The sequence below is a fragment of the Microcaecilia unicolor genome, chromosome 3, assembly GCF_901765095.1.
Source record: "Microcaecilia unicolor chromosome 3, aMicUni1.1, whole genome shotgun sequence".
Lineage (NCBI taxonomy): Eukaryota > Metazoa > Chordata > Amphibia > Gymnophiona > Siphonopidae > Microcaecilia > Microcaecilia unicolor.
This window is the reverse complement of record NC_044033.1, coordinates 479,847,599-479,860,680: the sequence shown is the minus strand read 5'-3', so window position 1 is coordinate 479,860,680 and position 13,082 is coordinate 479,847,599. Positions and strand designations below refer to the sequence as shown.

The following is a 13,082-nucleotide window of genomic DNA, read 5'->3' as shown; positions in this document are numbered from 1 at the left end:
TGCATTATATTCCTAATAGAAACATGATGTCTTCTGAGAGAAATGTGTTAGATTACTGTGTTTAAAAAGAAAAAGTGGAGGAAAAGGGCACGCACTACAGTTCGGCACCTTAATTAGAATAATCCCCCCCCCCCCCCCCACGAGTTAAGACAGATTTAGTACTGGATCTATGCAAGGTATTAGATCGATTTAAGTTTCTCATCTTTTGATGATGATGTTTTATAATTTCCTGATTCTTGTATATTCTTATTGATTCTATTCTTTGATAGTTTACAGAATCAATAAAAACAATCTTGAATGGGAATCCAAGATGGCTGCACCTAGCTAAGTTGCTGTGAGCTTCGTTTCCGTGCTCTACTAAAATGCCTAAACGAAGAGGGAGAACAACGAGCAGAGCTTCCCCGTTACCCTCCTCCTTACCTGGTCCGATCGATCGTTTTTTGAGGCCACAGGGAGCTACTTCAGAAGGCGGAATGCAGCCAGTAGGGAACGCCGGCAATTTGGAGATTTCGGCTTCTCCTGGCTATGAAGTCACCTTGAGCCCCGCTGCGCCCACCCCTCCTCCCCAGCCGATCGGCGCAAGTTCTTTCCTTATTGAATCGACGGGGTCCACTCCGGAAGGTGGTAGGGGCCCAGAGGAACGCCGATTGGAAGCTTCATTTACATCTCAGGTTGAAACGGAGGGCAGTTTGCCCATGGAATCGCCGAGGATCGAGGGAGGAGGACCTGAGGGACTTGGTGAGACTTGTGAGCGGTTTTCTGAAAGGTTTGAATTACCTAAAGAGTTAGTAACTAAACCGAAAGAAGTGACATTAGATGCATTATGGGACTTAGTTTCTAATTTGGGACAAACCTTCCTAAAACAGACTAATGAAGTATTGCCAAGAGTAAAATCCTTGGAAATTGATTTACAAAAAAAAGATGAGCAGCTTAAAGAGTTAAATGATAAAGTGGATAAAATGGATCAAAGAATTGTGAAGATTGAAACAATACAACCTACTATGACGAAAGATTTGACAAACCTCAGACTGAAAACTGAAATTTTTGACAATTATACTAAAAGTTATAATCTGAGATTTGTTAATTTTCCTAGACTACAGAATGTTGCTCCCCTTGAGATGCTGAAACGCTATATGCGTGAAATTTTGATGATACCTGAGTCGAATTTACCACCATTAACTATGGCATATTATATTCCTGGTAAAGATTTGAACCAACTTGATAATCCGATTGATGTCTCTCTTTTGCTTCAGACTTCTGACTCTGAATTAGCAACTGCCGCCACGTTAGTGGCGACAGTTGCATTATTACCGGATAAGAATTGGATCTTTCGTTTATTTTTCCGAAATAAAGATAAGCATTTTTTGGGCTTTAAAATATTATTATTTCCTGATGTCTCTAAAGAGACTAGAAGACGGAGGAAACAATTCTTGCTCCTTAGGCCTGAAGTTTTGCACTTGGGGGGAACCTTTTTTTTAAGGTACCCCTGCAAGTGCATAATAAGGCTTAGGGAGAAGAAATATGTTTTCACAGAACCAGCTCACGTGTCGGCACTTATTGCCTCGGTAAAAGTGGATAAGCATTAAATTGTAAGATAACTCCACTTAGCAAGGTTTGCACTATCAGTCATATATTTCCTTTTGTTATACTCCCTTAGACTTCCTAATCTTGGATTTCGAATTTATGGACTTGAGTATGGGTTACCTTGAAAATGTATATTGTTTTTTTATATATATTTTCTTAATTTTCCTTAGTAGTTATATAACTGCCTTATTTTTGCATACTTTCCTAAGCAAGATGTTTCTTGTAATAAAATGGATAAATGAATAAATATTAAAAATTAAAAAAAAAAAAAACAATCTTGAATGAACCTTGTTCAGGGAGGTGGTATAAATATTTATAAATAAATAAAACAATAGCATATGAAACTGAGGGGCTATTGTTGATACAGCAACACACATATAATTAGGACCTCCCAGAGCAATGAATGTAAAATATGTATTTACTGGATAAACACTGGAAAACACTCTTATAAAACTTGAAATTAGCCAGAAAATAAACACCTAAATTTACAATTTATAAACACCTAAGAATAGAAGTCCTACAAACGATCTACTTAATCCGAAAAGTTTCAGGGCTTGGTTTTGATCAGTGGCGTAGCCAAGAGTGGACCCGGGTGGACCCAGGCCCACCCACTTTGGGATCAGGCCCACCTAGTAGCAACATTCCTATGATGTGGCTGGCAGGGATTCCCAAGCCCCACCAGCTGAAAACTCTCAACAACTGTCCCTCCTGCATACCTTGTAAATAGCAGATCTTTGCCTGCTAATGTTAGGCCCACAGCCTTCCCACTGATGCAACTTCCTGTTTCCGCATAGGCAGGAATACGTCAGAGGGAAGGCTGTGGGGCCAGTGCAAGCAGTATGTATCAGTTGCTGCTCGCTGCAGGTGAAAATCTGCCATTTAAAAGGTATGCGGGAGATGGGGGATGTTTGGGAGACCATCAGGCATATTTTCAAAGCACTTTGGGAGGCTAAGTTCCATATGTTTCTATGGAACTTTGGGAGGCTAAGTGCTTTGAAAATAAGCCTCCATATGGCCTGCAGGTGAGAGAAGGAGAAACCAAATCACCTGTGGGACGGGGTGGGGTTCTTCTGCCTGCCCATCTTGGGTACAGGCCCACCCAAAATTGGGTGTCTGGCTACACCCCTGGTTTTGATGGCCAATAATTATGAAAACTCTACTTCACACAGGAAAGTTGTAGCAAATTCAATTAAAGATTACCCAGTTTGCTTGCTGAGAACAGGATGTCCCCTCCATAATTAAACACCAGTGTCTTGCTGGAACTTTTTTCACCATTGCCTTGCTTTGTAAGTTCTTGAAATCATCCTTTGCCATATAAACATCATCAGCACTGTCCTAGTCAGTGAGGAAAAGATTATGAATCCAGGTATTACGCTCTTAAAAATCAAAATAATTTTGAAATGAAATTTTCAGGGGTTTCACAGGAGTCACCGTTTTATCCATGATGTGATTTAGCACAATTTCTTCAGCTTTTCTACATACCAGAAACTTTTCTCCCTTGAGAAATTTGCATAATTGTCCAACCAGGCCTGGTGGTCATTACAGAAACCTGGCTTCAACTTTTTAATGATCCTGTTATCAATGACCTGTGTCCAAAGATGATTCACCAACCCTGGGAAATAAGGAAGGGAGGGGGTATAGCATTAATCTATAGTCATTCCTCATTGTTCAGATGAAGCTCAGTTTTATGTTGTCATCATTAGAGGCGTTATCCTGTGTTTAAGCCAGTCCTCAAAAATCCCAGTTCAGATCCTTCCGGCCCCAAGAATTATCGACCGATCTCAAATCTTTGTACAGTTTCAAAAATAACTAAAAAAAATAGTCTTCAATCAGCTCCTCGTCCATGTTGAACAAGCTAGGATATTACAACCAAGGCAAATTGAATTTAGATCTAACCACAGCACAGACACAACTCTTACCGCATTGCTTAGCTATTTACATTCCACTTTAGAAAAAATAAGCATTGTCCTCCTTGTCTCTCTTGACCTGTCAGCCGCTTGGATCTTGTGGATCACACTCTTTTAATCTCTCGTCTTCAGTGCATCGGCTTATCAAAGCATACACTTGTTTGGTTTAGAACATTCCTTGCTGATCGAGTTTTATCTGTTTCCACTTCTAAGGGCCTATCCTCTGAGATGCCCCTCTGTAGTGGAGTACCTCAAGGATCAGTACTCTCCCCATTGCTGTTCAATTTTGCAGGCTCACAGTATTCCTTTTTTCATTTATGCTGATGATATTTATCCCACATCCCCCTTCTCACCAATCATTGAATATGCCAACTTCACCGCTTACTCTCTTTGATATACCCTGTAGTCTCTTTCCGAAAGCTTGGTATTATCATTGATTATAATCTCTACTTTGACAAACAGATTTCCTAGGTAGTAAAGAAAGAATTCTTCTGATTACGCAGTTTATGTTCCATTAGACAATATCTAGATTTTCCCTCACTGCATAATCTAATACATACTTTCATTACATCAAGTCTGGATTATTGCAATACTATGTATGCTGGTCTCCCACAGTTCCAACTATGTTGTCTTCAAACCCTATAAAATGCAGCAATCCGCATGCTCTTCAAAGCTACACGCTATGACTCGGTAATCCCATTGTTTGCTAAACTGTATCCTGTATCGCATTTGGTTCAAGGTTCTTCTTACCCACAAGACACTTCATTCAGATGCTGCTTGTATTGCTGCTTTGGTTATTCCCTATACTCCAGCTCGCACATTTTGATCTATTGATTTTAATTGGCTGGTACTGCTCTCCCCCAAACAAGCTTTCTACGAATACACTAGAAATTCTGCTTTTTTTCGTTTTCACCCAGTCTTTGGAATAGCCTGCCTTCAGATATTATATTGTAATCCTCACTGGTCAAATTTAAGATAAAATTAAAAACCTATTACTTTAAGAAGGCCTTTGGGACTGTTTCCAATTAAATATCAATCCTGTGGTTGAGAATTTACACACTACACCCTGCACTAACCTTCATTTTCTCCCCCTTCCCTCTTTTCTCTACCCTTTTCCTATGACTATGTCTGGGTGTATTCTTTTCTATGTTTAATGGCATTCCATTTATACTTTTACTATTATGTGAATTTTATATTGTAAACCGCTTTGACCTTCTGTTAAGAAAAGGCGATATATCAAGTTTGAAATAAACATAAACATACTTCAAACACTTTTTCAAAAGGGACAAACTGCGCAGAAATGCTTTCAACTTCGTCCTAGAATTCATGATTTTTATATCAGACTCTTGAACTGAACTATTTGGGTCATTCAAATGAGAAAAAAAGTGTGAATAAATAAGGCAAGCCCAGGAAAAAATAAGGATTCTTAATTTTAAACAGATGTAGCTTCCTTGTAATTGAGGAATCATGGCAACCTCCTTCCAAACTTTCATGATCTGAGTGGAAACTTGGTGAGAAAATTTTGAAGAAACAATGACCTTTGTGCCTTTCTGTGTATGTGGGGGGGGGGGGGGTTGGAGCTTCAGTGGATTGTTGGGAGGATGTTTGGGGAGATTAGAGAAGCGTCTAGGAGGGATTTGTGGAGCCTTGCTACTAAAAAAATTAAAATAAAAATAAATCCACCATTCAAAAAAAAAAAACCGTCGACAGAGGCTGCCCTCCGCTCATGGGCCTTGCATTGAAGAACACTGCCCTATACTGTACTGCTGTTTAGGTTTTTGCAGCTCAAATGCATGGCCCTGCCATTTTAGCATTATGTCTTACATACCACACTCTAGACCAGTGATGGTGAACCTATGGCACGCGTGCCAGAGAGGGCACGCAGAGCCCTCTCTGTTGGCACACGCGCCATCGCCTCAGCCAGTTCCAGCCCCCCTCCGAATAAAAGTCATACCTGCTCGGGGTTAAGGCGGCATCGGCAGCAGCAGTGAAAAGAACTGGCTCGGCGTGCCTTCAGCCTTCCCTTCTGTCTCTCAAGCTCTGGTCCCGCCCTCATTTCCTGTTTCCGCAAGTGCAGGACCAGAGCTTGAGAGACAGAAGGGAAGGCTGAAAGCGCGTCGAGCCAGCACGCTTTTTACTGCCACTGCCGACGCCGCCTTAACCCCCGACCAGGTATGACTTTTAAATTTCGGAGGGGGGCCCTGGTGCTCGGAGGGAGGGCGGGCAGGCGGCCTTGTGCTCGGAGGGCGGGCAGGCAGGCAGGCAGGCAGCCTTGTGCTCGGAGGGAGGGCGGACGGCCTGCCTGGTGCTCGGAGGGCCTGCCTGGTGCTCGGAGGGTGGGATGCCTGGTGCTGGGACGGATGCCTGGTGGAATGCCTGGTGCTGGGAGGGATGCCTGGTGCTGGGAGGGAGGGAGGCCTGGTTCTGGGAGGGAGGGAGGGAGGCCGGCCTGATGCTGGGAGGGAGGCCTGGTGCTGGGAGGGAGGGAGGCCTGGTGCTTGGAGTGCGGGCGGGAGGGCAGCAGCCCCAATGAGAAAAACCTAATGGGAGGTGCAGACCTCCCATTAGGTTTTCCACAATGACTTCCTCGGAAAACGGTAATGCATCGTATCGGATTAGTATTTTAATACTAATTTGCTCATTTGCATACCATTTTCATTGGCTGCTACTGTGACAGGAAAATGCCCTTTAGTGCATGTCCCTGGTTTACTACTTGCGTTCTAAACTGGCTAGAACCAGTTTAAAACCCACGTTGCTGTTATTCAGGTTAAATTGCCCTGTTGGCACTTTGCGATAAATAATTAGATTTTGGGTTGCTGTTTGGGCACTCGGTCTCTGAAAGGTTCGCCATCAGTGCTCTAGACCAAGACTTAACAAAGTTTTTTAGGATCTAGAAGCTAGCCCAAATTTCTAGGAACCAGACTTGGAATGACTGGAATTTGTATTTATGCACATTTATAAATCTTACATTGATAATATGCTCAGGGTGATGCACAGCAAGTTATTTCCCAGTAGTTGGGAAGTAAGGCAAGTGCCAGGCAGACTTCTACAGTCTGTATCTCAATTATGGGTAGATAGACTTGATTGGGATAGAGCAGGCTTTGGCCATAAGTCCAGCAGTTGAAAATTAAGCCTGTGCTGGGCAGACTTCTACAATCTGGAAATGGCAAGGACAGGTCAAGATTAAGTATGCATATGTTTGGGCAGACTGGATGGGCCATACAGGTCTTTATCTGCCATCATCTACTGTGTTACTATCAGGCTTATTTTCGAAAGAGAAGGACGCCCATCTTTCAACACAAATCGCAAGATGGGCGTCCTTCTCACAGGGTTGCCAAATCGGCATAATTGAAAGCCGATTTTGGGCATCCCCAACTGCTTTCTGTCACGGGGACGACCAAAGTTCACGGGGGCGTGTCTGAGGCATAGCAAAGGCAGGACTGGGGCATGCCTAACACATGGGCATCTTTGACCCATAATGGAAAAAAGAAGGGCATCCCTGACGAACACTTGGATGACTTTACCTGGTCCTTTTTTTCCTTACAACCAAGCCACAAAAATGTACCCTAAATGACCATATGACCACCGGAGGGAATTGGGGATGATCTCCCTTTACTACCCCAGTGGTCACTAGCCCCCTCCCACCCTCATCTGCCTTGACTAACAAGTGCACTCAGGGTCTGTATTGTTGATTAGAAGTAATTCTGTTTAAAAATGATTGTTTAACTTTGATTGTGTGAAAATAAGTTGGATTGCAGAAGACACAGCTCTAATTAATTTGGTATGTGAAGAGGAGGATGGCGCTTGTTTTCGAAGTTCAGACTGGCCACCTGGACTTGGAAACATGTGACCACATTCCCACAGTATGACTTGTTTACCTATTCTCAAGCATTCTGTAATTTTCCTTGGCTCTGAAAATAAGCTTTAGCTTAATAAAAGGGGGTCTTGTTGCAGCAGAGCTTTGAGGCTCATCTGTGGGTGGACACATTGTGCAGAAAAGACTTGTTCCTGGTCATAAGGAGACTTCGGGCTTTCGCTGCAACGGGCCTCCCAGCTGATGAGATAAGGGCTTGAAATTCCTGACCAGTGATGTTGTATGTATAATATGTATATATCTGTCTTATAGCTTTCTTATAGTTAGATGATTTAATCATTGCATATACACATGTAATAAATATCTTAATCATTGTAGATTTTAGAACCTCTAATAAAGGTCTCATTTACCTAATACGAATCTAAAAGAATCCATGGTAATTATTGAGTAGTCTGTGTCAGTGAGACAGGCTGTAAATCCATAGCAGTACATGTGAGCCCTCTAAAACCCACCACAAACCCACTGTACCCACATCTAGGTGCTCTCCTTCACCCATATGGGCTATGGTAGTGGTGTACAGTTGTGGGTGGTGGGTTTTTGGGGGGTTTGGGGGGGCTCAGCACACAAGGTAAGGAAGCTATGCACCTGGGAGCAATTTATGAAGTACACTGTAGTGCCCCCTGGGGTGCCCGGTTGGTGTCTTGGCATGTCAGGGGGACCAGTGCACTACGAATGCTGGCTCCTCCCACAACCAAAGGGCTTGGATTTGGTAATTTCGAAGATGGGCATCCTCAGTTTCCATTAACGCCGAAAATCGGGGACGACCATCTCTAAGGTCGACCTAAGTTTCCCGATTTGGGCGTCCCCGACCGTATTATCGAAACGAAAGATGGATGCCCATCTTGTTTTGATAATACGGGTCTCCCAGCCCCTTCATCGAGATGTCCAGTGAGGATGTCCTCAGGAAAACTTGGGCGCCCCTTTCGATTATGCCCCTCCATGTAAAATGGTACTCCTGGGAGAATTCTGTGCTACTGCGCAATGCAGAATTTGCCCAGAATTCACCACCTCCACAGACTGTACGGTCTGCTGTTGCAATGCAGTGTGGCACAGAAACTTCATTTCCGGCTGTCAACCTCCCTCCCTGTCTGCACATGCACCACTTCAGCATGACAAGAGGAGGAGCTACCCAACCACACAATGGGCTGCTTCTGCCTTCTCTGCCACCTTGAACCCTGGAGATTCCTTTAAGCCACGCAGTGTACAGAGGACTGTACAGCTCAAAAGAACAGTCAGACCTGGGGCAGCAGAGGAACAGGAAGCAGTCTGATGTGCAGCTGGGTAGCTTCTCCTTGTGCTGCAGTGGTGTATATGCAGGAGGAGGAGGGGTGCCTGGAAACAAGGTGGATGGAGTTGTGTGTGCTGTGAGGGGGAGGGTAGTTGCAACAAGGTGGATGAGGTTCTGTGTGCTATGGAAGTGGGGGAGGACTGCAGCAAGGTAGATGGAGTAGTCTGTGCCTGGGGAAGGGGGGCTCGAGAAAAGTGGATGGTGTGTCTGTGTCATGGGTGGGGGGACTGGAAAATGATGGATATGTGTGTGGGGGGGATGGGGATTAGGGCAGAGAATAGTAAGGTGGGTGTTTGCCTGGGAAAGGGGGAAGATACCTTGGGAGTGGACAGAACAGGGTTCTTGCTGAGAGTTAGAGAGAGAGCATAGGGAGGACAGTGATGGCTAAGGAATGGAGGAATGAACTCTAGAAGGTAGAGTGCTACTAGAGGGTAGAGAACAGGTGAACAAAATGGGGTGGAGGAGGAAAGAAATTGGAGGTGTTCATCTTGGAGAAGGGGCAGAGATAGCCAGGGATAGAACTTAAAAGGGAAAGAGATACAAGCTAAGAGAGAAATGGAGAAGGTGGAACCTGAGGAGAGAAAATGTTGTGGTGGGGGGAGGGGTATTTCATTCCTGGGGGCAGGAGCCAGACCTTAAAATGGGGGAAATCTGCACAAGCGAACAAACAGTGGATCCAATAAAAGTCCTCTCACAATGGATGTCTTCCTGAACAAGGTCTTTATTTAAATCTGCACAAATGACCCAAGAAATTTACAAATAAAGTGTACAGAAATTTGCAGAATTTTTAAAATATTGTGCACAGAATTTTAAATTTTTTTGTGCAGAATTCCCCCAGGAGAAAAGTGGAAGGAAAGAAGTGGATAAGAGGCTATTGCTCTCCCCATTGCCTACCCACCTACAGCATACCTGACAACGGAGAGAGCCTTTAGGCTGTGGTTGCTGGGGCAATAAGGGAATAGCTACAGATGCTAAAGTTAGGTGGGTACGGTGGTGCATTCACCCATCTACTCCCAGAAGCCGCAGCTTTAGCCTTTCTCCATTGCCCACCTGACCCCAGCAGCTGCAGTTTTAACCCCTAGTCCACCCATTAACAGCAACCACAGTCAAAAGCCACTCTCCAGCATCTACCCAGCCACTCTAGCAGTAGCCTTGTCACATCCTCGCCTCCAGCAGTAGCCACTCTGAACTCCTCTTCCCCCTCCCCCTCCCTTGTAGCAACACAGGCACCCAACTTTCATTCTCTTCCCCCTCCCCCGCCAACTGAGGCACCCAGCTCTCACTCCTCGTTCCTCCCCCTCAGCAACACAGGCACCCAGCTCTCACTATTTCTCCCTCCTCCCCTATAGGAACAAAGGCACCCAGCTCTCAATCCCTCTCCCTCCTCTTCAGCAACACAGGCACCCAACTCTCAGTATATCCCCCCCCCCCCCACCACCCAGCAACTGAGGCACCTAGCTCTCACTCCCTCTTCCCTCCACTACAGCAACACAGGTATTCAACTCTCACTCCCTCTTCTTCTCGGCAACACACGCATCAAACTCTCACTCCCTCCTCCCCTCCCCTAGTGTAACACAGTCACCCAGCTCTCACTCCCTCCCCTTCCTCAGCAACACAGTCACAGTCACACAGCTCTCACATCCTCCCCCTCCTCTATAGCAAGTTGCCCCAGGTACAAATAAGTACCTGTATACAATATGTATGCCGCATTGAGCCTGCCATGAGTGGGAAAGCGCGGGGTACAAATGTAATAAAAATAAAATAAAAATAAATCCAACCTCCCCTCCCCCGGGGCAAGCAAGCAAGCAGCTCCATTCTCCTAAAGAAACCCAGTGCTCTGAGGTCTCCCCACCTCAGCCGACCCACCACAGAGACAAGCAGAAGGAAAGGAGAGCAGCTGGATGTCAATCAGCCATATTCTTTTCTGACACCCAGTGCTGAGTGCAAAATTAGAACCAACCTAGCATCTGGGGCTTGTCGAGCCCTGCTCTACACCATTCCTCAATCTTTGCTACATCCCTCCTGATGTTCTCTACACCTTCCGGGATGTCTAACCTGTTGCAGAGAGGCAAATGTTTTCTGACAACCCTTTGGCAATATCACTTACAAAAGTGTTGAAAAGAGCCAAATCAAAGACCACTCCTTGTGGCACACCACTCCCAACGCCCCTATCCTCAGAGTGAACTTCGTTTACCACTACCCTTTGTCACCTCCCACTCAACCTGTTTCTGAGCCAGTCAGTCGCTTTAGAGCTGATTCAAGGGCCACTATTATGCAAGCTGGAGTTCAGCTTGATGCCTCCGATTCCCAAATCATTCTATTGTTTAGACATCTGTATCAATAAGGAAATCAGGTTGGCAAGTCCCAGAATATGTTAAGATTAGTTTATCAAAAATTATGACAGATCAAAAAGTATGAATTATTAAGCAGGAAAGAAAAATGTACTAATAGCAAACAAAAAATTGTTTTTAAATATTTGAAAGTATATATTTGATATGAGCTGCCAGGGGCATAGCCAGACAGCAGATTTTGGGTGGGCCTAGGCAAGAAGTGGGTAGACACCAAATGTTCTCTCCCCCACCCCCACATCAAAAAAATATCTCGGTGGGAAAATGCTTCTCTCCAGTCTCCACCTTGGTAGTCTGCAGCAGGCATGCGCTGAAAACTGAGCATGCGAAGGTGCCAGTATTGTGGACAGCAGCATTTTCATTACCATGTGCTACTGTTGGATGGGCCTGAGCCCTAAGTGGGTGGGCCCAGCCCACCCAGGCCCACCTGTGGCTACACCACTGTGAGCTGCACTGTGACCATTCCTTCTTAAATGAACATTTTGTTGGCATAAATATTGAAAACATCTCTCACAAGAAGGCAAAAATGTAAAGCCTAGCATGTTTTTCTTCATTGGGAAACACATCTTTTGTTATAATTTTGTTATTTTTTATAAGGTACTCAATCCACTATTTGTAAAAGCTAATCTACCATTCTGCCTAGAAGAGTTAGACTCCATCTGAAATTGGTGTTGTCTTCTGTACAAGAGAAAACAGTATATAATAAATTTATTCAATTTACTATTCCACCTTACATTACAACCATAAGAGATTACAAAATAAATATACCAGTAGCATATTAATTAAAATAAAAGCATATTTAAAGAAGTAAATCAACATAGAGCCAAATTCAATATCATGTGTAACAAAGGGGCAAAGTTATCAATGTGAGTTGCTGTTAAGATGTTATTTTACTGTTAACTCCAGTTATTAGTAACTAGGTCTCACTGCATAAAATTGTATTAAAATAGCACAAGTTTGTGGTAAAATAACATGTGTTAACAGTAGCCCACATTGATAATCATGCCCCTAAATAACTTAGGGGCCCTCTCACTAAGCTGCATAAGTGTCTATGCGCGCCCAACGTGCGCCAAAATGGAGTTACAGCCCGGCTACCACGTGGCTCTTGTGGTAATTTCATTTTTGGCGTGCGTCCAGATGCACACCAAGTGGCATTTGACACGCGTAGGTTACTGCCCGGTTACTATGTGAGACTTTACCGCTAGGTCAATGGCTGGCGGTAAGGTGTCAGACCCAAAATGGACGCATGGCAATTTTCATTCTGCCGCACGTCCATTTTTGGCAAAAATGTTTAAAAAGGCATTGTTTGCAGGTGCGCTGAAAAATGATTCTGCTTCTGCCCAAAACAGGCATCTACGATACCACAGGCCATTTCTCAGCGCACCTTAGTAAAAGGACCCCTTAGTATAATGCACCCTCAGTTCCACTCAGGCTATATCCCCATAATTATTAGACTACATCCACTAGAGAGAAGCACCATATTACAACTGAACAAGGAGCAAAGAAGGAATTTAACAGCATCTTGATTTGTTAATTCCCTTACCTGGCAGTGCAGGTGCATAACAAGAGAAGAAAGACAATGCATTGCTTCCCAAGCAGACACCAGAACTGGAGCATCTTGGTGGCTACTTCGCTCACTGATCAAAATATCTCCTCCTGTCTGCTCAGAAATTCTGAGACTTCTGGCAGGGATTCTGTGTTGTTCCAACACGTTTATACCTTGTATTGCATACTTCTCTGAGCCCTGCCTTCAAGAACTTGTAGAAAATTATATGGAAGGTGGAGCATAAAAACTGATACAAATAAAAAACAAATTAAACAAAAGTTAAAGACACCCTGTCACCTCTCTCATCATGTCTCCTAATACTTCCTGTAACCAGAGGCAATGAACACTTCACTCCCACTCCCTATTGCTAAAGAACTGTTTCTTCATCCCTGGTTCTCACTTTTCTAGAAGGTTTCACATGAAGAATCTAAATAAACAGGAAATCAGTTGACCTTTTCCTGTTTACCATGCTTTACAAATTTTGCAGGTAGTTCTCAACTATTTGAGAGGTGTAGCTCTAGGAGCCAGATGCACT

General features: G+C 44.1%; 1 protein-coding gene across 1 annotated transcript in view; it reads right to left on the bottom strand.

Moving 5' to 3' along the window:
• LOC115467239 (CD109 antigen-like) overlaps window positions 1-12,860 on the bottom strand; it is a 175,772-nt gene extending 162,912 nt beyond the window's left edge. Inside the window, exon 1 of the mRNA XM_030199045.1 lies at window positions 12,545-12,860. Coding sequence (XP_030054905.1) covers window positions 12,545-12,618 — 74 coding nt within the window. The 5' untranslated portion in view covers window positions 12,619-12,860. The remainder of the gene's footprint in view (window positions 1-12,544) is intronic.
• Between the last annotated feature and the right edge of the window lie 222 nt (window positions 12,861-13,082).